We start from the raw sequence: 26630 nt of genomic DNA, 5'->3' as shown, positions 1-26630 counted from the left end.
TGGGAAAATTAGATTTTGTATTATGTCCAGGATTAAATAAAAGATATCACATGACAACAAGCATATTATTAAAAGTTGTGGTATTTTTAAACAATGCCTGTCTAAGAGATTGTGTGCAAATTCAAATTACAATTTATTTTAAATAGTCAGTAAAAAAAAAAATTCACCCTTCAGCATTTTCACAGAAAAAGCATAAATTTATATTGTCTTATGAGCAGATGAAAAATATTTATGTGACAATTTTCGTTCATCATCATTTTAAGAACTACAGTATTATTGGCTGCCAAACGTAAATTAGTTCTAAATAAAATTATACCATCGTTACATCCAAGAATCACCACAGCAGTCTTCTGCACAAACCTTAATCACAAATGCAAAGAAGCTTCACATAGTTATGCCGTGATCAATGCATCGCAACAAAGGCATCTGTTGTTTACTGTAAATGGAATTGAAAATGCAACCCCCCAGCTCTAAAACGCAGAATCACATTTTGTTTAAAAGTTAGTGACTAAACAGTAAGTCAAGGTCCTGGTTGTTGCTGTTGAAATTATTTAGACTAACAATAACACAGGCTTTTGAATTGCATTTGTTAGACTTGTTATACATGTTGTATAGTCTTTAGAGTTCATGGACAGAGCTGTGGGGCTCAGGGAGCTTCTGAATGTCAGAGTTTTGAATCAAACTGAAATAAAATTCTATAAGTTCCTCGTAGTTCTTTTTGGAAATCCGTTCATTGATGCCATGGAATCTAAGATGAAGAAAAAAAACGTACAAAGTAAGAAAGTAATTAAATTGATGTCCTCATGCTTTGACACGCTCAGCATACACTCATTTGCATGTGTGTAATGTCAATTATTTGCATAAAGCTTAGTGGTTGTGTCAGCAAGGTTTAGAACGCTTTAGAGAAATAACCAAAAACAAACAAATCCAATACAGGAATTCATTTTACCTTATAATTATTACTTAGGTAGCCTCTCTTTGAAGTAAAAAATCTATTCTACAAAAGGAAATAAAATGATCTATAAAGAATTTTCAAGAAGGCTGGCTGGCCCAGGGCCAGTCCAGCTCAGCGCCGTCTTTCTCGTCACGTCCCGCTGTCTCTCAGACCTACACCCGCCCCGCACCCTGTCCCTTCTCACCTTTCGATCTGCCTATGCAGGAGAGGAATATCTTGCATGCTCGCTGGACAATACTGTCGACATTTTTTACAGAAAGTCGCTGTCTTTTTTACAGAAAGTCGCCAGATTTGTGGCTAGTCTTGTGAAAAAAAGTCACAAGTTGCTCAATCTAGCGACAAAGTTGCTGAGTTGGCAACACTGTTTTCATGCAGATAGACGCTACGTGCACGGAAGGGAGGGGCCGTGTATGTGTATGAAGAGTGACGGAGAGACTGAGGAGAGCAGGGAAAGAAAATACAGCTGAAAGAATGCATGTTTTCAATTGCGTTAAAAAATAGTAATACACACAATGTGTGGCAGCCCACCACAAATTAGTCTAGACTGTTCCTTTTAAGGTCGGTATAAGTAAGTCACACTGTTACATCACAAGTTTGTAACATTAACGTGTGACTCCGTTCAAGCAGTTCTTTATATTAACTGCAGAAAGCTTTTTTATTCAGTGTTAGACAAACTATATCCTTACCTCTGAGCATCACCTGGTTTAAACCAGATTGGGGCAAAGCGATAAATATCATTTGTCAGGTCTTTGAAGTGCCGACTGTCTGTGTTCCCAATACAGATACCTGCATATTCAAAAAATATATTAAAACACTTGCAAAATACTTTTATACCTTAATCCCCACGTTACACAATTAAAAATATCTGGATTCTACCTGGAGCAACTGTTACTGTTGGAAACGTGTCCAGCACAGTTTTCTTAATGATCTGAAAGCCAAAGGACTTTTCATCTGCAGAGCTCACAGGCAGAGGGTCAAACCCATTAACAAGCTCTATCTTCACTCGTTGGTCCCCCACTGCAGACTGGATTAGGTCCAGAACCTAGACGAGACAGCTAATTCAACTCAAAATATACACATAGACATCAGGAATTCTCAAAAGTAGACTCAAACTTCTGACTCTACCTCTTGTAATGACTGTGCTGAGTGGATTCGCAGATTTACATAAGCTTCAGCGAGGGCAGGGATGACGTTCACCTACATAGTGGGAAATAATTAAGGTTCATACTAAGGAAAACTGTATTGCTTGTAATCTAATTTCCTGTGAATTATCCCCTTTTTCGTAATGAATGACTATACCTTAACTCCTGCATTAAACATGGTGACTGCTGTGGTTGTCCTTACAAAAGCATTAGTGTCTGGTTTTCTTTCAAGTACCCTGTAACATAAAACATGCAGATTTATTCCAATGGATATAATCAGGAGAGAACATTCTTAAAGGAATTAAAGATGCAATTACCTGCCCAGTAGTGGGGCGAACAGCCACAAGTTTGACATTATGAACTTCATTGGGAGCCCAAACTGAAGACAAAGAATGAGTAAATACAGGGAGGAATCTTATATGCTTTTATCAGATGTAATGAGTAGTTGGTTTCTTTTACCTTATGCGCCAGATGCTCAAATGTTCCACGTTCAGGCCCGTGACCAAATAATCTCGGCATAGGGTTCTCCTCTAGTCTGAGGGAAAAAGCATGGCCATGTTAAAGTCTAAGAATGTGTGTTTTTGTTGAAGGGAGATAAACATGTAGAATGTAGTAAAACATATGGTACAGCATTGACACAAAGACCAAAAAACTGAAAATTCATCATGTCAATTTGAAAAAAAATGTAACTCTCACCTTTTGACTGCTGCAGCCAAGATCCCAATGCTGGACTCACTGGGAGGCATCGAGGAGTGACCGGGGCGCATAGACACACTAAGCTTCACAGTGGCTGAACCCTTTTCACTTATCCCAATTCTACAAAACAAGTACACATAAAACACAGAATTCACCACAGACATTAACTAAATCACCAATATATTTTAGGGCCGTTTTTTGGCAGTGTGCAGATTATCTGATTCTGTATTTTATTTCCCAAATGACTGATCATTCCAAATATTGTTTTTCGGTTTCATTAACTACTAATAATGATAAGTTTAGGAGCAGGACTGGAATTTGTACTGTGGGACTTTTAATTGTGCCTATATGTGCAAATGTGTGCCTATATGGGAAAACACTGCCACCCAGTGCATTTTGCAGACTTTACCACATGCAAACTACTTAGCCTTAAAAAAAAAAAAAAAAAAACAGTATAGCCCTATTATTTTACACAATTTTATGCTATGCTTATGAGTTCTGTTGTGGTATCAAGCCAAATTGGTCTCTTTTTACAATGGAAAAGCTCAACTAAATATCATGTTTACACTAGAGCATGACAGGTTCTCACAGTGCAGCAGGTCCTTCCAGACCACTGATGACTCCATCAAGTACAGCCAGGCCCTCGTCCAGGACAAACAACAGCTGCACACTTCTCTGCTTCAGTACACGCACTATGTTCATTGCCCCCTTGTAACCACTGACCTTTAAAAATTAATATTGAAGAACACATATATTCAGATATATTTTAAATCTTATTTAGGTTCACAATTTCAAAAAGTTCATAAGAGTGTGATAAATATTTGAAGTACTTCTTCATCATGACCAAGACCAACGTAAAATCCTCTGCGTGGAGCATAGCCTTTTATCAGCAAGTACTCCAATGCCTGAAGTATTCCCTGGAATAAATTAAGCATATCAGTTTAGTCTGGCTGGCACATTAGAGGCTGATAAGTATATACTGTAATTCAACTCTGTTTAATAGCAATATCAAACACATTATCACATGTTCTCTCACCATTAAAGAGCCCTTATCGTCTATGGTCCCTCTACCATAGATAAAGCCATCTATCTCCTTGGCAGAAAATGGTGGGGCCTCCCAGCCATCCGATTCTGAGGCAGGGACTACATCAATGTGGGCCAGCAGCAGGTATGGCAGCAGGTCAGGCTGTGATCCTTGCACCGAAAACAGGTGGCTGTAGTTTGCCACCAATTCATGACGAACCAAGCTTGAAGAGAAAACTGTTGGGAAGGCTGACAAAGGAAGAAGAGTACTTGCAAGCTTAATAGGTGGAACTCCGTCTATTTTACAAATTAAAGGTCAGTTTAATACTTAGCCGATGAAAAAAAGTTGCTTAATTTGTTCTGTCACTCTAGAGTGTGCAAAAATAACCCTGAGGATGCTATCAGAAAAATATGCTTTTGTTTGCATTATGGAAAATTTAGGATTCAAAGTATTTGGAGCTTAGCCCATACAAAGGACTGAAGGCTGTGATATCTCTGACTCTAACTTTGCTAAATTCTGACCATTGTTTTTTATTTTGAAAAAAAATTATATACCGGTTTAATTCCTCATACAAGCCCCTTTCAACATGTCTGACTTTGTTATGCAATGCAGCTAAAATAATTTGTTGACTAATGAATTAGCTATTCAATCAAACAAAAGTAATGGAAAGGTAATGGACAGGTATTTTGATAACTGATTAAAATAAAATACACTATATTATTAAAATTATTTAAGCAAAAATTCCAAAGACTTGAGGCTAGATAGCTATCTATATGATAGCTAGCTAGTAAACTGAATGGCTCAAGTTTTGTACAGTTAGCTAACTAGTTGAAAAAAACAATTTCACTAGAAACATTATTATTGAGAAAACATTTCAATATTGAAATGTCACATGAAAGAGTAGCTAATTAGCTAACTGTTAGCTAAGCTATCAATCACATTAACGTTAGTAAGTTTAATAATAACTTTAATGTTACAATTAATCTGCTGAAGGTTAACGTCACTCTTAATTTTAAAATGTAGCTAGAAAACCTTTCCTTAAAGAATATAGCTAAGGCTCTGATGTGTGTAATAAACAATTATCAGTTATGAAGGTGAAAAATTTAAATGGGGATCTGAAAATGCACACTAGCTAGCTAACTTAAATTAGCTAGCTACATCTAACGTCATGTAACGTAAGCTCTAGTTTTTAGCTAAATTGGACTAAACAGCTCACCTTTAACTGTTTGACGTTAGCAAACTGTTGTGAAGTAACGTCGTGCGAGTAGTCTACACGGTGAACACATTAATGACTAACGCTAACGTTACTAGTAAAGACAATTTAGTCTCACATATTTTACTTACCTTTTCGGAGGAACCTGTCAAATTCACGTAGTGCGGTGGCGTTGCTCTCCTTCTCTGAGAATGACACAGTGGGGATCCGGATAGCCCCTGGATAATAAACAGAGATTATAACGTAAACGTCTGTCAGTGGTGGCTTCCCCACATGTCTTTTAACTAACTACTTTCCACACAGGGTAACGGTAATTTGACATATACTTTACCGACTAGCAAGCAAAAAAATTACCTTTAAAATGTGCAAGAAGCTCCTCTCTCTGGTGGTGGTCTATTACAAGTGAAATGTTGTTAGTCTTTTCCCAACGTGCGAGTTGAAGTCCGACATTTACGTCCAGTGAAAGGGTCCTGATAGATGCTATGGTAAATAGCAATATCACTGTAATGAGAAAACTAATAATAATAATCTTTAAACACTTGAACATTTTGAACTTTGGAGCCGAGTCTGTCTTTGTTGTCTCTTGTGACAGGCGGAACTCGTTGACTGTGACTGTGTGCAGACTATGGTGCAGACTCGAGTTCGTGTTTGTTGAATGAGAGTCACCTGCTGGCGGCAATAAGACTTGCACTGCACATGACCATAGACTATATTTTACAGCCAATTCACATGACTATTCCGAATAAAATGTAAAACAATCCCTGCTGATTCGTATGTGGCAACATGTCTTTAATTGTATTTTTAATTAGCTTTAATTTGCACACAAAAAAACTATGAGGCAAAACTTTATTGAAAATTCAAATGTTTAAAAAATACACAGGCTACACGTACAGTAACACAGATTCACTGAAAAGCAACCATGATATTACACAATGTGGGTAAGTACATTTAATACATTTATAGAATTATTTGTAATACATTTGAGAAAATCTAAAGTCTCAACTTAATTTCCATGTTTTAGCAATTGTTTCAACTACACTATTAAGAGCACTTTGGTAACATATCCATTAGAAAAACAGAACTGTAAAACTAGACTTTATGGTTAGCACAGACACACAAATAGTCAATTATAAAGCAATATGGGTCCCCTGAAGATATCCCAATACAAGGTCCTTATGGTTTGCATCACCCAAAAAAAAAAATATCAACCCTCACATGTAAGTCAATGTAGAGGATTAAAAAACACAGTTAATCCTGTCCAGAGAGAGCTGGTACGTCCTGTGTCTCAGCCTGAAGCAAAAGCCCCTCCTGACTGTCTGACTGTTGGTAAAGACTGTCCAGTAAGGCAACAGCTGAACTGAATGAGTTGTCCTCAACACAGACATAAATGAAGTACAGAAGACATGTCACTATAAGGAAGACCAAAATCTGTATCTGAATGGGCACAAGGCGGCGCTCCACCTCTCGTTTTTCCAGGGTCATGGGACTGACAGGAGTGACTGGGTATGCATACTGGACAGGTCTCCCTGCTGCGCCCTTGATAGGTCTCCGACGAGTAGCGCTGAAATATGACAGTATGTGTGTTGAGAACCCAATTCCAAAACTCCTACCATGTGTCGGTGTGTGCCACTATGCAAGTTGTCCATGTGTCAATCACCATTCCTGTACATTTCTTGTACTTCAGACAAATCCTATTCTCATTCAACAATTTAGAAAGCTGTGAAAAGTTTCTAATTGTCACATTGTAATAGTGCTGGTGTTCACACTTACTAGATCCCTGGGGTCATGGCGTCAGTGTTTGGAAACATGTTCTTAATGGTATCCTTAACAGGCTCCTGAGGAAGCTAGAAAAGAAAGCAGAAATTACTCTCAAAGTGGACCAGAGAAAAAGATAACTATTTCCCAGACAGCAGAGTCCAAAGGAGACAGAGGCCCAGCAAGTCAGGTAGAAAGGAAAGAAAAGGGTGATTGTAAAAGCAATTGTTAAATTTAGTGTGTTTTATTTTCTAGCTTGGGTTACACATTGTACCACTGACATATGAAAGGAGTTACACAGACAAAGTATGTTATAGTAGACAATGCTCACACCCCCGTCAAGTGATATGGATTAAAAAAGCGAAAAATGAATCATGTACTGTATGTGCCTTCATTTTCCTTTTGTAAGGAGATGCCTTGGGAGTGTAGTACAGGGACTGGTTCTTCATAGTGTCCACAATTGACATGTCCAGCTAAGGAAAGGAGACGTAACAGATTATAATTTTTGCTGTTTTAATTTCCTCCAGCAAACCTCTCCAACAACCTTAACCACCACCAACATTCAGGCTTAAAGTGGGACTGAACCATGTGAGCACTACTGACCCTGTTGGACCGCGACCAATGTTTCTGCACATTGCTCCCAGTCCACTCTCTCTCAGTGTCTGAGCTAGTAGAGAGTGATCTCCGACTTTCCATCTGTTGTTTAGGGGGACAATGTACATGACTGAGCAAGCACTGCAGCGACAATTACTCACAACCAAACACATAAAATAAAATGGTCACTTTTTAAGATGAGGAATGTGGATTTAAAAACCTCTAATATTAACTTTCCTCCTCAACCATGTGAGTGATGCTGAAGGCCTGAGAGGACATTGATGATTCAGCATTGGGCATAACTGATTGGGATCCAGGTGGAAACTGCAAGGATTAGTATTATCATATTAACAACAACAACACCACCACCACCACAAACAGGTATTATTCATCACACAATCTACACACCAGTGAGATGCCATGCCCATCATTGTAAATCAACAGGAAAATACCCCACTGGTGGCTTGAGAAGGACACACAATATAGTTCAAGCAAGGAATGCAGAGAATTTTAAGTCCACAGAAGAAATGAGATAAAACCAGCCTACCCCTGATCCTAATCCCGAGTGCTGATCTACAGAGGATGCTCTACTAATTCCTACTGAAATCTGTGAGCAGCGAGGCCGACTTTGCTCCGATGATTGTACCGCATTCCCTGAATTCCACTTGGGACTAGGTTCACTGTTTCTGGAAGCATGAGCTTGCTACAAAAGACCAACCCAATCAAATGAAGAAGAAAAAAAACCAAACACATCAGTGTCTCCTGAGCATTCAGTTTGACAGAATTCTGTGCAAAAGATATGAACATCTGTAGTATTTACCAGCCTTGATGAGGGTAAAAAGCACTGCGGGTAAACAAAACCACCGTTCTGAAAACACAACTCTACCTATGAAAAGTAACAACATTTTAAAAACGTAAACACAGAAACGTTCAAAATGCAAGTGCTTCTTCCAGAGAGTGAACACTTTGAGTTAGGTTAGAACACAAGTTTACAGTTGAACCACTAAGTGGCACTGTAGGGAAGTATTATTTCAACACAGCTGAGGATAAGAAACAACACAAAACCATCTATTAACCAGCAAAAGTATACAGTAAGTACGAGGTCCTGAATTTCAGACAATTCAAGCGGTACCGGTCATTAACATAGCATAGCATAAATCATTTAACTAAGATAGCAAGAACTTCCTACAGCTTTCTCACCTGCTGGCTACTCCCTTGTTGTGCCTGGTCTGACTCTTTAACTGTCTTTTCTTCTTCTTCTTCTTCTTCGGAACCTGTCCAAGTCACAGAAAATAATACAAAGCATATGATTATCTGATGCCAACCATAACAAAACAAAACAAAAACCAACATTTCTGGTCATACCCAATTCTTTGTCCTCCTCCTCTTCTTCTTCATCGTCAGAGTATAAAACACCTTTCTCTACTCCATTCAGACAGCCACGTCCATTGGACTGGAGCAGTTTCCTCAGCTTCTTCTCATACAGGGCTCTGGTGGTCTCTAGCACAGACAAACAATACAATTAGTTTTTAACAAAAGGGACAGACCTAAAAACTGAAATGTAAACATTAGGTGTTAACACACTGATAAAAACACAAATGTGCATTTTGATGGCAGGAAACCTATTCCTACAATGAAAAATTATTTCAAGACAGCGTTTAGTGCAACCTCACCGACTATGGGCCCAGCTTTAAACCCGTGTTCGAGCAGTGCGGCCTTGAGCTCATCATCGGTCAAACCACTCGGGTCGGGCATCTCTGTATACTCCTCCTCGTCCTTACAAAATGAAATTTGCTGAATTTAGTGAATGCTGTTCAAGACATGACAACAGCTGCAGCTTGAATGCCAGCAGTTTACAGTTGTGTGATTTAGAGCATTGACAAAAACTGCTGAGGCTGCAGCTCACAAATCTTATCAAATCCATCTAATTATGGTACTGCATGAATATTCTACTTAAATGACATTTACCTATTCTGAATAACTCCAAAAAGATTTAATTTAAAAAAAATGGTTTATGGTCTTTCAGAGGGCCTGTATTATCATTTATACTGGCTTGTTTTCAAAAATCAACTGGGAGAAAACTACGATAGGTTCATTGTTCAACTGTAAAACACTTATCTTATAGCGCCTCATAACAACATTTGAAAATCCACAACTACCAGTCAGGCTGGCTGCATTACTATTATTGTCCCTATTGATCAATCTGCCGATTGTTTTAATATTTAAATCTGTTAATAATTTGGTCTATGAAATGTTGCTAAAAAATGACTTAAAACACTTAATTGAATATCAAACTAGTGGCCAATTAATTTTCTTGACTGATTAAAACTAATGTAATTGACTCAATTATTATGTTATTTCAGCTCAGACTCGAGTGCATGTCTCGCAGCACTTAAAATGGGAAACTCTACCCTGACTTTACAGTACTGCTGATTTTAAAGCAGAGGCTGTCTCTAAATAGACTAAACACAATCGGCCCAAACAGACAGACAGCTTTTCTACCCCACGACAAAGCTCAGAGACAACTTCCAGATTTCAAGTGCTGCTTCTCGTCTTGGCACACATGAATGACTGTGACAGGTGTGGCAAGCACGGATGTAATGGCAGAAGCCTTCTACTGAAACGCCTCATGTAAATCTTTACCAACCATACAGCTGGTGGCTCAGTGGTCAAGGACATCAAATATCCACTATTCTTTTCCAGGCACTTACGATAATAGAATGCCAGCAAATATGTCTATCATTTGGGAAAACATGATAGCTGCCGAGGAACAACACTTCTTTAAATGCCTATACATCCTATCTGGTAACAGGTCTTCATCATCTTAACCCTGGTGTTGTTTTCCCGTCAAAACGGAAAATCAACACTTTTGTTGTGATGCTTTTTATCAATGTTTTTAACTTTTTCTTACGTTTTTGTCCCATTTTCAACACTTGACACATTTTTACAATGTTCGTCATTTTTGTTGACGTTTTCAACACTAAATAACACTAACTTATTAACTTTAGTTGTAGGCTACGGCTATTTTTTTGAATTTATGGTCAACAAACCTCATTTATAAGAAGTTATATCTAATGTTTGAGTTAGAAAAGCCTAAATTAGGAATTATTTGGACTAAAATTAAAGGAATGTAACGCTATATTAAGGATAATAACAGACTGGAATATGTTAACTTTTAATCAATACTATTTCAAAAACACTTTTCAAATGCTATAAAATTGAAAAAGACACCCCAAAATTAATGAAAGTAGAGATTTATACTTGCCATAGAGCGTGTAATGCAGTGGAATTAATCAAGTTATTTTGGGTAATTAAAAAGAACACTTATTTAGGAAAACGAGTCAATTTGACCCAAGGACAACATGAGGGTTAAAACCAAGAACAACAAATGTTGATTAACTGTTCACTCCTGCCAACAACAAGCAAAAACCCTCCAATGATGATTTTAAGTGAGGCGTAACATGACATAAGTAGAATAGGAGTTCCCAGAATGAATGGCAGTATTCCCCAGTTATTAAACTTCTGCTCCATTGGTTTTCCAGGCCAGTCAGAGAGAGTGGGGGGGAATGGCCCACAGTTGAAGTCATTTAAAGTTAGAAGATCCGGGGACACAGTGAGGGCCGCAGCCCCAGCAGCTCCGCCCCTGCAGAAAGTCAATTCTAACAATATTCGGGTGCAAAACACCAAGAGTTTGATCAACTCACTGCCACATCTTGTACTTGATCCTCCTCGTCGCTGGAGAAATCCGCCGCGTTTTTCAGATCGATGTGTTGTAAGTGCAACTCCACATAAACCACCTTTTTGCTCTTGGCAGGTGGCAGCGCTACATTATGGGCTACTAAATCGGACTTCAGTCGAGATATAGAGAGCTGAGCAGGGGCCTCCACAAACCGCGACATGTCACCAAAAAAACAAAACTTCTTTCTATTTGTATAAAGACGTCTTTTAAGTGAAACGAAGCCGAGAGCTGGTCGGAGAACCCCTCGGCGGTGGTCTGGGGATCACACTGACTCAACTGGGAACAGCTGCAACAAACCTCTTGATTGACAGCAACCGGAGCTTTGCATGTCATTACTGACAAGCACTGTGTGTAGTTAAATAGCTTTTAAGTCATACGAAGTTTGCATTCAAATTGATTCTTCATTTTTATTCAACGATGTTAAAATGAATTATGAATTATGAAAAGGAAAGTTGGCAAACGTTATGTGTTTATTGCAGCATGGAAGCCTGCCGGATCCCAGTGAATGTGGAAGTCGAGCTGCCAACATCCAGTCCAGTTAAACTGGATTAAATTATATAGCTTAGGGCTTTCAGTGATGTTAGACATAGTAGGAACAGCACAAGTGTTAGGGTATGTAACTTTAACAATAGCTATCTCCAGGTCATGACAGTGGTTGGACAGTGCATGGATTGGACAGTGAGCCAGCAATGTAGTTCGTTAAAATTAATTTTATTATTAACACCTTGGCTTTGTCAACATTAATTCAGTGAAAAAGTCTATTGGGAACCCCAAATGTTGAAAAGTAGTTCAAACTCTTTAGTTTTCAATGTGCATTTCTCCAGCCAGTGTACCTTTGTCCTCCAGGTTTAACCTGGGCTTTGCTTGCTGTTGGAGTTGTCTCTCTGGTCCATCCTGCTGCTGCTGCTGCTGCATTCTCACTTTAGTGGTGCGTCCGCCTAGTGCAGGTAGAAGAGGTGAGTGATCCTTTCCTAACATCTGTTAACAGATAGTAAACAAAACACTTGTTCAGGTCATTTTCTGTAAGGCAGGGCTTGCCATATACTATAAGCAGGCATCTGTTCCAACAAGTTGATTATCTGAAAAACCTGTAATTAGTGGTCGAGCTACAACTCACTGAACTTGCTTCTTGGAACGGGCCTCTGGTGCTTTCAAGGATCTTATCAGTATGAAATGAATGAAATCCCCTGGTAGGTTAGAATATAAAAAAACCCAGGTCATGGTATACATACATCTGGGGGTTTTCTCAAAAAACATGAATATTGAACCCATGTGTTGAGTAATACTCAACAACCCGTACCCCCTAACATCTGGAAGTAAAGAGCTGTTTCCCTGCAGTTATCCTGCTGAATGAATTGGGTCCCTGTTTTAGGAGAAAACAGTAGGTACTACAAGTAATAATAATTATAATGGGGGAGTTTTTAGAGCAAATAGTCCCTTCTTGTTTTGCTTTTGGTGAAAAAAAACAAGAACACAAGAACGTTTAAAACTAATTAAAACAGCATAAGATGTTCCCCACAGGACCGTATTCCTTGAATAACCCTTTATGTCGGTCAAAATGTGAATAAATAAAGCCAAATGGAAAAAAAATGGATGAGCAATAGATGTGTTGTTTTTGCTTATTGCAAATCGTACAAATCAGCTAAAAGATATTTAATTAGAAGACTTTGCTATCTTGCTGCTTTGTGCGTGTAAATGTGAAAGGACAAGGCAGCAGGTGTTTGCAACGCAGTGAAATTAGAGTTGAAGTTGAACAGACTTGATCACCTGCTGTGCTGGTAAAAAAACATGAACTGTACCATTTTTAGATTAGATCAACACTGAGAAAAACAACATTGGTTTTCCACTGAAAGGGGATAGAAAACAACTGTTTTATCATTTTATCAAATTGGCCTACGTAAATTTCTAAGTGTTTCCACGTAATTGTTGAGGGACACATTTTAACATTGACACACAGTGTTGTACCAAAACATACAAAAAGCTGCTTGAAAACAAGCAGCTTTTTGTATGTTTTGGTATGCAAAAGTTTCTCTGTGGAATCTTTTAACCTCTAATGGCGCTGTCCTACTATATGCTTGTATCTCATAACCCCTAAACTGTCTCCTCGAGTCCTCCACTCTCCTACTTTCCTCCCCTCTTAGTCCTTTGCATGCAATTTTATACCTGAATCTTTTAAATACATTGTGTGTATATTGTGTACATTTTTATATTGTGGGAAACGTTGCAACTTAAGAATTTCATTGCATGGTGTAAAATCTGTGCATATGACAAATAAATATCTTGAATCTTGAATCTTGCGCGAGGAGGCACAAGAAAGACGTGAGGAAATCATGGGAGGAGAGAGGCAACGAGCAAATGTGTTGTAGAGGGATGAGTTGTCCTTTCCTCTGAAGCGTCTCATGAATTTTTGAGCTTACTCCTTCAGCTGCACGGCTTCCTGGAAGGATGCTCTCCTCGTGTAGTTCTTCGGTGATCCATCCTCCATGCTCGCTCCTCGCTTCTTGGGACAGAAATAAGAGCTCTGCATCTCAAAGCTCTTCGGCCTTTATCCAGGAGGGACATAACAACTTCCGTTTCAGCCGAAGAACTAGGAGTCAAGGAGCTGTCTAATAAGGGTTATGAGATGCAGCCTATGAGTGGGTCCCCTTTTTTTTGTTTATCTTGTGCTTGCTCACAATGATGCACATGTACAAGGGTGACAGTCCTTTCAGTGGTTTCCTACTATTGCAGTGATTAACAGGTGGTGGTAACATGCCTCTATATGCTGCAATGCATCACCTTTGTTGCAATGTATTTTGGTAAGTAACGGTGAATGTGAACATAACTTTTGTTTGTTAAAATTTGTAAAGTATAGTGATCTGCTTTGTTGGTATGTAATGGTTTACTGTTACGGTTTCAAAGAAAAATGTCAAAGCAAAAAAAAAAAAAATGAAAATACAGTAGATTAAAAGTTAGAATTGTGGTATTAAACATTATGACACAGAATATGTCATAGAATATGTTTGAAAACCAAGCGAGGTGTACGCATATTACAAAAATGCTCAAATCCCTAAAGTGGCCTGAAGTTTGACATGCTCATGTTTGCTTTGTACAGATAATTTAAGTCCCGGTAAAGCAAAAATAATAAAAGAATTGTTTGTTCTGCGTCTGTCACACCACAGGAAAATGTGTTATTAAGCACCCAGCCCAATCCTAATGGTTAAAATAAATGGCCAAGCATATAAAATCAGGTATTAAAATAAATAAACAAATCTCTCTCTGCTCTGGGATGCCGGGAAGGGGGGGTTGTCCGCTGAAGGCTCTGAGCAGAAAACGAGCCGCTGGGTATCAACAAACTCTACCGCTGTTACACCTCTTCCTAAAATACAGCGAGCAAGCGTACTGTGGCAGATGGAACATGGAAATGTGTCCACATATACTATGAGCAATTGCGCACCGCAAATGGGGATGAGATGGTTTTCATTTCCCCATTTTCTTTCAAATCACTGTTTTTTACTCAGCTACAGTCACAAAGAGGGTCACAGCAGCCTAACTAAGGAGTGAAGGTACAAATAACGTGACGTTCCCTCTTACTGTTACAATCCAGAGCCTTTTAGTTAACACGGCTCTTTTACAACTACAATCCATGCAAAAGCCTGTCAGCATTGCCTTTCACGTCGTGCTCCTCTGAAACTTACCATTGTTCTGCTAACAAGCAGCTAACAGTTGCTTAGGGAAGTCACTTTTGTTTTAAGATTATTTTGGGGCATTTTTATGCCGTCAATAACAGGACAGCTGAAGAAAATGGAGAGGGGGAATGACATGCAACAAAGGGCAGCTGGTTGGAGTTGAACCCAGGATCTCTGCATCGGGCGGTAATCCTCTGTATACACCATGGGCGCCCACTCTACCAACTGAGCTATCCTGGCACCCAGGGAAGTCCCTTTTGTCAGTCATGTTTCTATGTAGTTAAAGTGTAGCAGCTTCTATGTAGATTTTGAAATTTCGCAAAGAGCCAGGCCGATTTTTCTTTAGACAAACAACACGTCGCTTAGCCTGTTCGCCGACGCATGAAGCAAGTTGGGACATCTTCATTGAGAAACACTGAAAACATCTGATATTCACTCGTTTGCAAAGCGTCCAGTTAGGAAGAGGTGATACTTCACTAGCACATACAGTACACTAAGTCTAATAAGCACACACGTGGTAGCCCAGGACACATAACCTTAAGAAGAACAGTCTATTGTTAGCAGCTAACACAGTAGCACACCCAGCCTATGGTAGGACAACACACACCCTGAGCTGAATATGATTGCCGCTTTACGGTGACAGACAGCACACAGCACACACCCACAGTAGTGAGCAGTAACTTCTGAAAGACTGAAAGGTACGTTAGTGAAAGCTATTTTGCGTATGTGTACATGATTGTGCCATTTAACAGTTGCTCCTGTAGTTGTTTGACTGAAAGTGCTGAGAGAGCATGTGAAAAGTAGCAAACTCGGGGCACTCACATGGGGTTATGCATCATCAAACCATCATCGAATGATTTTCAGGCTGCCCAAATAATCCTGAACAAGAAAATGGTGAACAACAGTCAAACTCCACAATTCAGTACTACACAGTTTACAGCCTTTTCACATGTTTTAACACGTATAATGCCTTTAAAATATATCACTGATTTTGCTTTACCCAGACTTTAAGACTTGATTTAAGAAGTCTGATTAGATACTTCTAAGTTCAAAGTCAGGAGATGTTGCACAGTTATTGCTGTCAGAAGCATGAATGCTCTTGGAATCCTTTTGAAAAATCTACTCTACTGCCAGAGAAGTGGGGGCTAAAATGGCTAAGGTGCACACCCTGTACCCAAGATGATACAGTTTAACTTCTATAGTCTTGTTGAATGTTATCCTAATCTGGCCTCCAATCAAAATGGATAATAATATTAAAATCCAAAAACTCTAGTACAAAGTCAAGCCAAAAAAACAAGATGGTAACAGATGAGGAATTCCTGAATGTTGATATTTTAAAAGCAAAGTTTAGTGCAGTTTAGCACTGCTTCAGGTCAGCCCAATTAACTTTCAATTAATGAGATTCATGATTAATTCATGATTAATTCCAGTACTTCTCTCCTTCTGATCACTGGATAAATGAACAAAGTACAGGATGAATGAGAAGATGACTTACTTAGTGAATATTTATATTCTATATATCACAGCTGCATACTATGCTCGTATTCACATGCTGCTATCATGACATGGCTGTAAAATAATAATTGTAAAAAACAAAACAAGTATTACCTCTGAAATAAGTCTAAATCAGTGTATACATATGTGCTGGTATTGGTAGGTTAATGTGGGTGAAGCTCAATTAGACAGTAATGATGTCACACTTCATAAAGTGGTAGAACTAGACGGGTGACAGTGGTTTGAAAACATTGGGATGTCCTCACAAGGAATCATAAGTGATCAGCAGGATAGGAGTAAAAAAAATCCTCAACTTCTACTTTTAGCATATCCCCCAGTCATTAACCTAAATCATCGAACATCACGGACCTGTGACTTCCACAGTGAACTTCCAGGTAGTAAGTAATGAGAACTCTAAGCTGTTTCTGGAAGCTGTAGAACAGCTGAGAGCAGCAGGAAATAAACAGTTTTATTTCCTTGACCATCTGCTAAGTCACAACTTTTATGAAAACCAGGCAGTCATTTCCCCAAAAACAACTCCAGGAAAATATCTAGCTCCAGTTTAAAATATCTGTATTTGCCCCAAAACTCCAAAAGTTTAATGCAAGGATTGATGTAAATGTTCGGCTATAGTTTTGATGCTATCATAAAATAAGATTTTAGATGCAACAAATAGCTGCGTTAAACAAAATTCTAGCGAAGACATCTTGGAAAATAATGTAAAAAAAAAAGTCTTCAAACACAGTTCCCTGGGTGACTGTCCACTGGGTATCCGATGGCTTTAAACCCTACATGAAATATTAGAACAAACTCACATAGGAATAGAAAGCCATAGGACACAGTTGTGGTTTAATGTTGGAGGACAAGAATACAAAATCAGTGACCGCTGCAGTTGAGAAAGGAAGGCTGAAAGCTTGAAAACAAAAAGAGGAAAAAACAGGGACAGGCTGCAGAAAGCATTCAGGATTCAAAACTCACATCGACATGAATAATTGACCAAAGAAACATTCATCTGAGGCCCGGGGGAGTAAAATAAAACTGTCTTGTTAGTCTTTAGACAGAGGGAATTGTTTGGTTTTTTTGTTCAGCACAAACTCAAATAAATTGACCTCTACCCGATGCTTGAATCTCACAGCAATATCCACTTTTATTTATATAGCACCATGTTTTAAATCAATGTCTGCAGGTTAAAGGTGCAATGTTAATCAAAAGGCTTCTGTTTCTGAATCAGAACAGATTAAGTAAGCACCACGAGCACAAAGGAGATCATTACCTCAGCATTTTGATTCCACCACTGGGCACAGAAAGCCTAGCCGCTTTTAATAAAAAGTTCACATTTCTACGCAGTAGCTCTCGTGCCTCTTTAATCAAAGCCATCATACTGGTGAGTCAAGCATTATTGCTGAACAGAAAAACTGCTCATATGCTTGATTGATTTCATTATAATTTCATACATACTCCCTCAACTCTTTAACCTTAAAGAAGTCAAATAAAAAGGATAACGTTTTCATACACTGGACTAAAACACCAGACTGTTTTAAGCACTAAACTGTGCTTTGGACCACTTTCAACCCCTCAATGAGTTGATACTCAGCACCCGAGCTATGCAGTCCAAATCTGCTGAACCAAATGTCTGCTCAGAAAACAGCAGCCTTTATGAAAACATGAAAAAAATCTTGTGGACAGAGAGGAAAAGGGCTACTAGAGGACAGAGGAGGCATTTGTTGACATTGTATCAAGTGCAAGCCTGAGATATTTGAGGCACAGAGGGGCCAGGTATTTGTCAGTCAGTGTTTCTTGTGCTTTTGCCGTCTCCAACTCAAACAACAAAAGCCCCATTGAGCCTCCTTTTTTTTTCTCTCTGAACAAGCACACAAAGCTTCCTGTACTAGGCTGCAACTGTCCAGTACTGAGAACCACTTTTAGTCATCTTTTAATGCACCTGTTTTCAAGTTGTTCTGTCAGTGCAAGGGAGTAAAACACTTTGTTAGATAGCTCCACATCTTTTTGCATAGCTTTGCCACACTCATATACTTGCATGATGTCCTAACTGCACTCTAAAGAGATAGAAACACACAAAAAAGTAAAGTGTGTTTGTGAGGTTGTCGGCCTAGCCAAACATCGAGCTGTTAACACACTTAGATGGACACACTTAGATCTTAGGTCTAGTAATCTTAGATCACTTAGATCTTAACTTAGATCTCATTAGCCTCACGCGTGCTGGGTTTTCACATGACCTTTGACAGAGAACATTACCTACTGATTGAGGGAAAGTGTATGCTCAATCAGTCTTTCCCAGGTCCGAAATAGACCCAGTTCCACTGAGCTCCTGGGAGCCTGTTCTCATGCATGCCTCAGCATAAATTAGTAAAGCCCCTGTGTCAGACTCTGTCCAGACAAGAAGGTGAATCTCAGCCACAGGGAGGATTAGCTTTGATCCCTAAGCATGGTCCCTCTCTCAGCTGGGAGCCAACTCAGCCAATCGTTGGTATCCAAATGTTTTTATTGGCTTTAGATTATTTTTAATATATTTTAGTACATTCCTCTGTTCATTTGATAGAGGAGTAAGAGCAGTGTGCATTTTCTCCAAGCAATTGTAGATGCAAAGTTATATAACAATACAAATGACTAATATCCCATAATTTCACATTTAGACACTGATGTTGAAGATGAAGAGAAAGGGATGGCACCTGATTTCTTATCTATGCAGTACTCCACTTTCATATTTAAAAAAAAAAAACACACCTAAACACTTTCCACTGGCAGACAAGACAAGCAGAACACATTGAATGAAGCACTGCATACAACACAGGAAAGCCCCAGAGAATCAGAAAAAGCAGCTTCTTATCCTCACTGTCATTCTTGATGAAACCAAACAAGCTATTTTGTCCGGCACACTTTACAGTTCTGAGTAACAGTGACGTGCAGTAAGTACCGGATGCATTCTTATGCTATAAATCAGACTCTTACCTCCTTCTCCCTCTCCTGCGTCCCTCGCCGGAAAGAGTATGGCATCCCCTCAGCCTAATACTGTATGGAGAGACAATGGGTAGTGGGGGGGAGGAGTTACTATGTGAGCGCAGGAGCGAGAGTGGGGAGACAGAGAGAGTAAAGGCAGAATAAAAACTGGGAGTGAGAGAGAGAGTGTGAGAGGGGAATGGGGACTCAGAAAGGAGATCACTCGCTCACAATACTCTCAAACCACGAATCTGACAAAAACGTTACATGAATGGCAATTCTTGAAACCCTGCTCTCCCCCCATTCCTCTTCAGATGCAATGTCAGAGAAAACAGCAATCTAGAAATCCCTCTTCACGTGGGAAATGTAAGGAAAAAACAAGAAACTGTGAGAGAATGGGTCCCGGTTTTAAACAAGTCCTTTTCTTTGGCATTCTCTGAATGAGTTCTTAAGATTCCAAGTTGGCAGAGTGCCCATGGGTCCTGGATGGAAAAGGATAAAAGATGGGCTGAGGTTGGGGGGGGGCGGTCTATTGTGTTTGTTCCCTTCCTTTCAGTCCTGGCACCCTAGTTGATCTTTGCAGCCAGTTGCTGAATATTCCAGTCACCCATACCTCAGTTGTATACAGAAGCTCAAATTTTCTTTTCTTTATCATTGCCATCTAGATTGATGTTCATCCTAACGCCGGCATGAACTTTGTTTTGGTCATCCTGCCTGAATGTACAGTATTGACAGTTTAGGTGTAAGGTTTCAGACAGAAACCCAGGACCAAACAATATTACCAAATGAGTGATGGCTTCAAGATCCTGGTGTCTTTACAGTCTCTTAGCCTTTGTTTGGGCCTCTTTTCTCCCTTCTTTGTCCTCCTAACAGTCCATCACTAGTAGAGGGAGAATGCTGTTTTGCCTGGTGAATTTGGGATGAAGACAGCAGGTGCTGTTGCCCCTCTCTGAGCCACATTCATTCACAGCTTTCTCCCCCTCCATCCGTTTCCTCTAGTAATACACCCTCCTCCCCCTGTCTATGAGAGGAGGAGGGGCAGATAGGGAGAATTAGCTACTGTATAATGAAGCAGAAGAAACACACGCAGAGGAAAGATACAGTTTGTTGAAGGTTTTAACGAGTGATGTGATAATCACATTGTCCTGGTCAGAATGGCTGATGAGCTGTGTGACACAGAGGGAAGGCGGTCACGTAGAGCGAGTAAAGGATTATTGCAACTGCATCTCTTGTCAGTCACCACTGTGCTTCTCAGCGCTGCTTGTACTGCATCAGTCCTGCAAAGAGAAGCCCTGCTTTTTACTCACAGTCTACCCTCCTCCTCCTCCTCCTCCTCCTCCTTCCCCACAAACCCTTCCCTACCCTTTCTCATTCTTCCTTTTGCTTTCCCCCAAATAGACACACAGGCAGGGTTCATTACTATTCACCAGGTTTCACTAAGACACGCATCATTGCTCCGCTTTCTACGACTGTGTCAGGAGAGGCGGGTGGGGGGGGAGCGAGTACAGGGGAGAAGGAGAAGAAGGGCAAAGCCAGAGACATCTTATGATAGAAAAGAATAAATCACCATTGTGCTTTCTGTGTCCGGATGTGTGTGCAAACATATTACCAGACAGCTGCATGCATGAGTCGTTCTCTCTTATGCCTCTGACAGAAAAATCTTCAGGGGAAAAAAAGAAAAGCTAGTTGTATCCTCAATACAGAAATCGCTTTTCCTTTGTGGGCTTTTGAATTCATCACTTGCATTTCATTAAATCCACTGAGGTCGGAAACACTCCATCACAGCATTCAAGTTATTATCTGTGCTGATATACTGACAAAGCATCTCATCCATGAAAATGGGCATGATGGTTGATTTCTATTCCTGTGTTGGCTCTGTCTAAGCCTTCTATACTCAGGAAAACTGTCCTTCACTATGAAACTAATTCTTTGTTATGCTACTTTAGATTTGACTGTTTAGTCAGCTGTCCTCAATAGATTACATTGATTCCTAGAATTACAGCTACATCATAAGGGAGGAGAAACTCTGCTGCAGTGGCAACCTCCACATAAAAGAATATAGTCTGATTGTTTGGATAAGTTAGGCTCTGACAGTATAATATCTAAAACTGTTTGTTTGTTATTCGCCTTGAGCGGAGTATCCAAAATGAGAAAGAATATTAGAAAAAAGAGCGTTTAGATTTTGCATAATTTTGCATAGTTCATATAATTTAATATTTTTGGGGTAAAGTAGTTTATCATCAGCTTTTTCTTTTCCCAAGGTTTCAAACAAAAAATGAATCATGACAGCTGCACCATAGTTCTAGCTCCTCACAATGAATATTGGAATAGTTCTCCCCATCTTCTATAATATTTAACTAAATATCTTTATTTAATTTACTGTTTGAACAAAGCAAGCAGTATGAGTTTGTTAACTTAGGCTCCTTTGGCCATTTTGTTTCCCGCTATTTTCTGACATTTTTTGTTATTTTTTGCAATCATCACTAGTTGCAGCACTATTGTAAATCTTATGAGGTGGACTTAAGTTGCTCTTGATGAGTAATATATTCCAGGACTTGTTGTAACATTTTGAAGTAAAGCCCACCCTAGGCCCTTAGAGCCCACTGATAGGAGTTAAAGTCAGCTTTACTGCATCAGAAGAAACGATTAGAAGAGTCTACAAACCAAAATCTGAAGATAAGTACAATTTGGTGTGAAATGCTGAGCCTTTAGAAGTGACCGTGGATTGATATCAATGGCAAATGTTTTTGTAAAATTAAAAATGATGTTAGGCGCGCAGAAAGAAAAAGGTTGTGATCCAAACAGAGTGTAGATACGGAAACACATAATTAATTGGCCACTGATAAACAATTCAGGATAAGACCTAGAGTAACCATCACTTGGAGTATAATTAGCCAATATAAGAGGGAACAACAGATACAGCATCGCTCCATTCATACAGAGTACAGAGTGGGGATTGGTTGACAGAAGCAATTATCTTCAGAGGGCTCCAGATGTGATCATCTCCTGCGCTTTTAGGAATTCTGGGTGGGAATTCCTGATTGAAGTCTTTGGATAAGCATCAACACTCCACTGAACCTAAACTTCTATTTACATAATATTAAAAGCCTGAAATGCCAGAGAGTAAGGCTTTGCACTCAGTCCAATACACTACAAAACTGAAATGACATTCTGAAAGACCTAATGTGGACACATCAGAATACAGGCGCAACATTCTTTTAAGATTTAAGATAACTCTGGAGTCAGATCTCTCCTGCGAGACCTTTTTCTCCGGCTTTCCAAACCTGTCTTCTAGAAGTTACATTCATATACTACTAATATGCAAAAGGAAATACGTTTTTTTGGAAAACCTAATGCCTTTTTTATCAACGTAATTGTAAATGTAGACCAAAATCTGCTAAATGTTCACTGACAATGTATTTTGCTAATTTTCCTTTCATTATTTACTCTTGAAAGACAATATCAGCTTGTAGCAATAAAAATCGGAAAGTTTTAGCTTACAAGGATTTGTCTGAAATACGTTTACCTCATTATTTACATGTTTAACATGAAATTCCAACATTGTAACATTGTAGATATGACAAAATATCTAGTGCACATGATCAAAGCTTATAACTGGCAATTAAAGCAAATTATTAAAGTAGTTTAAAATATTAGCAAACAGAGTGGTGCATTGTAGTTTAGGTCTTAAGTAAACAGTGGTTAGGATGTTACTCGGTACTAAAAGTGAGATTACTTTCATCCGTGTTTTGGCATCTTTGGATGGGTTGTATTTTACTTTTAAAATGCAAAGAGTTTGCCCAGAGGATGCTTCCTAATCTGTTGTATAGAAATGATTTCACACGAAAGTGACATTTCATTTTCTCTCTCTCTATCTCTCTCTCTCTCAAACTTCTCTGAATAATTACACTTTGATGAATTTTCTAATCTACTCGTGTACAAACTTTCACAAGTGCTTTGGGTTTTAACTGCTCCACTAGCAGCTAGTGTGAAAGCACACAGCCTCGCCAAAGAGCTCCGTTTTGCCCTGCAGACAAGTCTGTTTGCATACCACATATCCTTGGCTCTATTTTGGGCCTGAGGGGATGTCTAGGGGGTGCACTGCAGGGCATTTCCATCCAGGGCTATGGGCACTGACTGGAAAAATGTAGATATGTGACACATACTTTACTTATTGCTCCAAGAGGAGCATGCATCATGTCAAGTTTAGCTACTCCCCTCATGTGTGTTAATGCATATACTGAATCATGTATGCCTGTTTGACTTGACAAGTAAAAATACTCAAACATATTGTGACTTTCTCCTTCTTATAGGCCTTGGAATCTTTATTTTGCTCTCTAACGTATAATTTAACATACACATCCATGGGCTTATGAAGAAATATATCAGGCTTTGGAGGTATAAGCATGTAATCCATGGCATTTTCAGTACGTCTTTTATCATATACTGCATGGCAGCTGGTGCTTTTCTCTGCAGACTCAAAGTGGACCCTCAAGAAACCGATGAAGATGTACATTTTTGTTTTTATTTCATGTAAACATCTGTTTCCTATGCCGGTGAAGTCCATTGTAATTGAATTGAATTGAATTGAATTAAATTGAAAAAATAAAATAGCAGAGATGAATTGAAGAGCAGAAAGAAAAAATCAGATTCTGAATCCTGTCACATTGTCCGGGCACTATCTCAGGCCTCTGATTGAGAATTGGCTAAATGTCAGCCTGTGTAGATGAGACACAGAGGAGCAAGTCAAAGCTGTTTTTGTCCACTTTAAACCCCGTTACTGATGTCTTTTCTCTTCATGTGGCTGCCATCAGCGAACCATGTGTCAGACTGAAAAAGGGATGCTGTGTTCTGGCTGGGTTTGAGAGATAGAGAGAGCAACATTATTTTTCTAAAGAGGCAAACCTGATTGATTTTTCCTTGAATTGAGGATGAATGCAATACTTTTACCCCATCTAGTGTTGAAACCCTGTGTAGAAAATGCATATTTTGTTTAAAAAAGTTTCTTTGATATTTCACTTGGGTGTTTGAGCTTCGCTGTGCAGAGGGATTTATGTGCAGAGTTGGACATTAGAAGGCTTTTTTACCACTTATCCACTGAAAGATAAAGTTGTATCTGTGCTCACCTGAATGGAGTAGTCATGTGGAAAAGTGTAGTGTGGAAAGTCCACTGAGAATTGTTCAGTGGAGTGGGAGACATCTTGTGTCCTGCAGTCGAAATTTAATTGGAATTATTTCAAAAAACAATGTGTGGAGCAACACAGATTATAAATCCAAGCAGCATCGTAATCTACATTGTGCTCAACATGTCTTGGGTGTGTAAAACTTCTCAACAAAAATACAATAAAGAAATTTAGTTGGATTACATTTCCTTTATAGAAAATTGCAATTACTTTTTATAATAATCGACTGCAAATCTCTCCATAGTCTCGTCCCTACATATCAGAACTTCTCACCCCGTATAGCATCTCCAGACCCCTCAGATCCCCCCCATCGGGGTATGTTGGCTGTGCCCCAATAGTGGGGGAAACCAGGCCGGAGACAGGGCCTTTTCTGGAGCAGGTCCTCTGCCTGGAATAGCCTCCTGGAAGACTTTAGACAGGCGGAGTCTGTGGATGTTTTTAAGACGCGCCTTAAGACAATTTTTTTATTAATCTATGTGTGTTTTATGCATGTAACATATGTTTTTATCTTTGTGAAGCACTTTGGTGCAAAGCTTGTTTGCTTTTTAAGTGGTATAAATTAAATAAACTTGAAACTTGTGAAAATGTGCATCAGCTGTACACCTATTTGCTGACTCACTTTCTCAAGTACACTGATTTTCAAGGTTTTTTTTGTTCCTTAATTAGCAAACACGTACAGTACCTCTTCCTGATCAAACCTGTGTAAATAATAGGTTAATTCACAAAATGATATCCTACTTCCATATTGAGAAGTTGCTGTTGATTTTTAACACCCACTTGCACACCTCTCAGAGCCCGTTAGTTGACAATTACCTGGAGAAGTCATCTTGTGTTGCTATATCTCCAGAAGAGGAAGCAGATGTTAATGAATGCCTTTTGTATAAACACACATATTTCTCAGGGTTAAGTACCGGTACTAGTATCTCCACCTTGCAGGGCAAGTTGGCCAATCAGTTACACAGCTCAGCTTGGTAGGCTGTGGGATCCTGGCATATGCTCCACTGGGTAAAAAGATACAGCTACAGGAAATTGTGTCATATTGAAAAACTTGAAATAACTACCATAGATTTTCATCATACTTGTGTATTTAGAGACAAACAACCTTGCAAAGTAACTGATTGGCTCACTGCAGCAGCAAGATAAGAACCTAGAAAAATGAGATGTATTAAAGATAATTCATTTATTACTGAGAGCATTAAATCCCACATTCAAAAATATGTGATCATCATCCTCTTGTAAATATATAATACAAAAAACTCAAAAACTTATGTAAAAAGTTTAAGGATTCCCAGTTTTGATAACAAGCCTGTATTGAGATTTCTTTCCCCTGTTTCAACCCTGCCGGACGCCCATATTTGGCCACAGCCACTGTCGCTTTGCTTCTCCCATGCAATCATTAAAAGGATTAGGTAAGTCCTTTCTTTTCTTTTTTTAAGATTCTTTTTGGGGCATTTTAGGCCCTTATTTCCACAGTACAGATGAAGACATGAAAGGGGAGAGAGGGGGGGAATGACATGCAGCAAAGGGCCGCAGGTCGGAGCCGAACCCATGGCCGCTGCGTCGAGGAGTTAACCTCCACACACTAACGCCGAGCTAACCTGGCCAGTTTCTCGCCAGGTTGACATCTATTCTCAAATAAGATCAAGCTAAATATTGTAGTGTCATATTATTGCATATATTATCCATCCTGAGTGGCCTTTCTGAACTTTAGACTGACCTACACACACATGCTGGCAAGAAAGAAAATTTAAGGACAAGAAGAAGATACAAGACTGACCGAAAGACATTGCCATCCATAGAGCAACATCACTACTACTAGAGGCTAAAAAGAGAGAATAAATAACTAGAAACATTGTGGGCACACACATATATTGTACAGTAAACACACAAGACTGCATGAGAAAAAAGAGGAAACGATATTGTCTTTCTTAGTTTCATAATAAATTAATGAATGTTAGATTCACAGATTAACACCTTCCTTTTCATATAGAATTCCAAGTTATGTCAGAGTCCAATCTCCTTTTGTAATAAGTGCCGGAGGGTTGTCCAGGTATGAAAGAAAAGACAACTTGTCCATGTGTCTCATTGCTTCCTGAATGATACATTGTCCATTGATAGGGTGAGAAGTGCCATAACATATAAATGCACGCTTTCTGGTAGCATTTCAACACAGATTCATTTTCATCGCTAATCATTGACACAATTCAAA

At 39.2% G+C, this 26630-nt stretch overlaps 2 protein-coding genes across 6 annotated transcripts; both read right to left on the bottom strand.

The window, feature by feature from the left end:
• Positions 1-63: 63 nt before the first annotated feature.
• Positions 64-5978, bottom strand: pm20d1.2 (peptidase M20 domain containing 1, tandem duplicate 2). Its single transcript, XM_032521385.1, has 14 exons — positions 5960-5978; positions 5385-5720; positions 5162-5248; positions 3830-4065; positions 3624-3710; positions 3383-3516; positions 2794-2913; positions 2557-2632; positions 2415-2476; positions 2255-2333; positions 2081-2152; positions 1832-1997; positions 1642-1741; positions 64-748 (listed from the first exon to the last, which is right to left on the bottom strand). Exons 1-14 carry the CDS (start codon positions 5976-5978, stop codon positions 619-621), a joined length of 1704 nt encoding a protein of 567 aa, XP_032377276.1. The 3' UTR covers positions 64-618.
• Positions 5862-19499, bottom strand: lemd1 (LEM domain containing 1). 5 transcript variants are annotated; one of them, XM_032520241.1, is made up of 12 exons: positions 19251-19499; positions 11952-12096; positions 9053-9155; positions 8745-8879; positions 8585-8653; positions 8200-8267; positions 7927-8082; positions 7617-7703; positions 7389-7481; positions 7175-7258; positions 6801-6874; positions 5862-6591 (listed from the first exon to the last, which is right to left on the bottom strand). In XM_032520241.1, exons 3-12 carry the CDS (start codon positions 9132-9134, stop codon positions 6279-6281), a joined length of 1161 nt encoding a protein of 386 aa, XP_032376132.1. In that variant the 5' UTR covers positions 9135-9155; positions 11952-12096; positions 19251-19499; the 3' UTR covers positions 5862-6278. The 5 variants fall into 5 exon arrangements, with proteins under 5 accessions (XP_032376132.1, XP_032376131.1, XP_032376133.1 ...); XM_032520240.1 differs by lacking the exons at positions 11952-12096; positions 19251-19499 and adding an exon at positions 11084-11477; XM_032520242.1 differs by lacking the exons at positions 7175-7258; positions 7389-7481; positions 7617-7703; positions 11952-12096; positions 19251-19499 and adding an exon at positions 11084-11474.
• Positions 19500-26630: the final 7131 nt, after the last annotated feature.

The sequence above is a fragment of the Etheostoma spectabile genome, chromosome 7 (genome assembly GCF_008692095.1).
Source record: "Etheostoma spectabile isolate EspeVRDwgs_2016 chromosome 7, UIUC_Espe_1.0, whole genome shotgun sequence".
Classification (NCBI taxonomy): Eukaryota; Metazoa; Chordata; class Actinopteri; order Perciformes; family Percidae; genus Etheostoma; species Etheostoma spectabile.
The sequence above is the reverse complement of the archived record's forward strand: the minus strand, read 5'-3'. Positions and strand labels throughout refer to the sequence as shown.

Excerpts from the sequence above, each read along its gene's own strand:
- pm20d1.2 (XM_032521385.1), bottom strand. Across the intron at positions 2,153-2,254 it reads TGTTTAATGCAGGAGTTAAG|GTGAACGTCATCCCTGCCCT; the intron begins GTATAGTCATTC and ends CCCACTATGTAG. Across the intron at positions 749-1,641 it reads AAACCAGGTGATGCTCAGAG|ATTCCATGGCATCAATGAAC; the intron begins GTAAGGATATAG and ends TCTTCATCTTAG.
- lemd1 (XM_032520240.1), bottom strand. The coding sequence starts at position 11,278 with ATGTCGCGGTTTGTGGAGGCCCCTGCTCAGCTCTCTATATCTCGACTG. Across the intron at positions 8,880-9,052 it reads TAAAGCTGGGCCCATAGTCG|AGACCACCAGAGCCCTGTAT; the intron begins GTGAGGTTGCAC and ends TGTCTGTGCTAG. Across the intron at positions 7,259-7,388 it reads ATTGGTCGCGGTCCAACAGG|CTGGACATGTCAATTGTGGA; the intron begins GTCAGTAGTGCT and ends TCCTTTCCTTAG.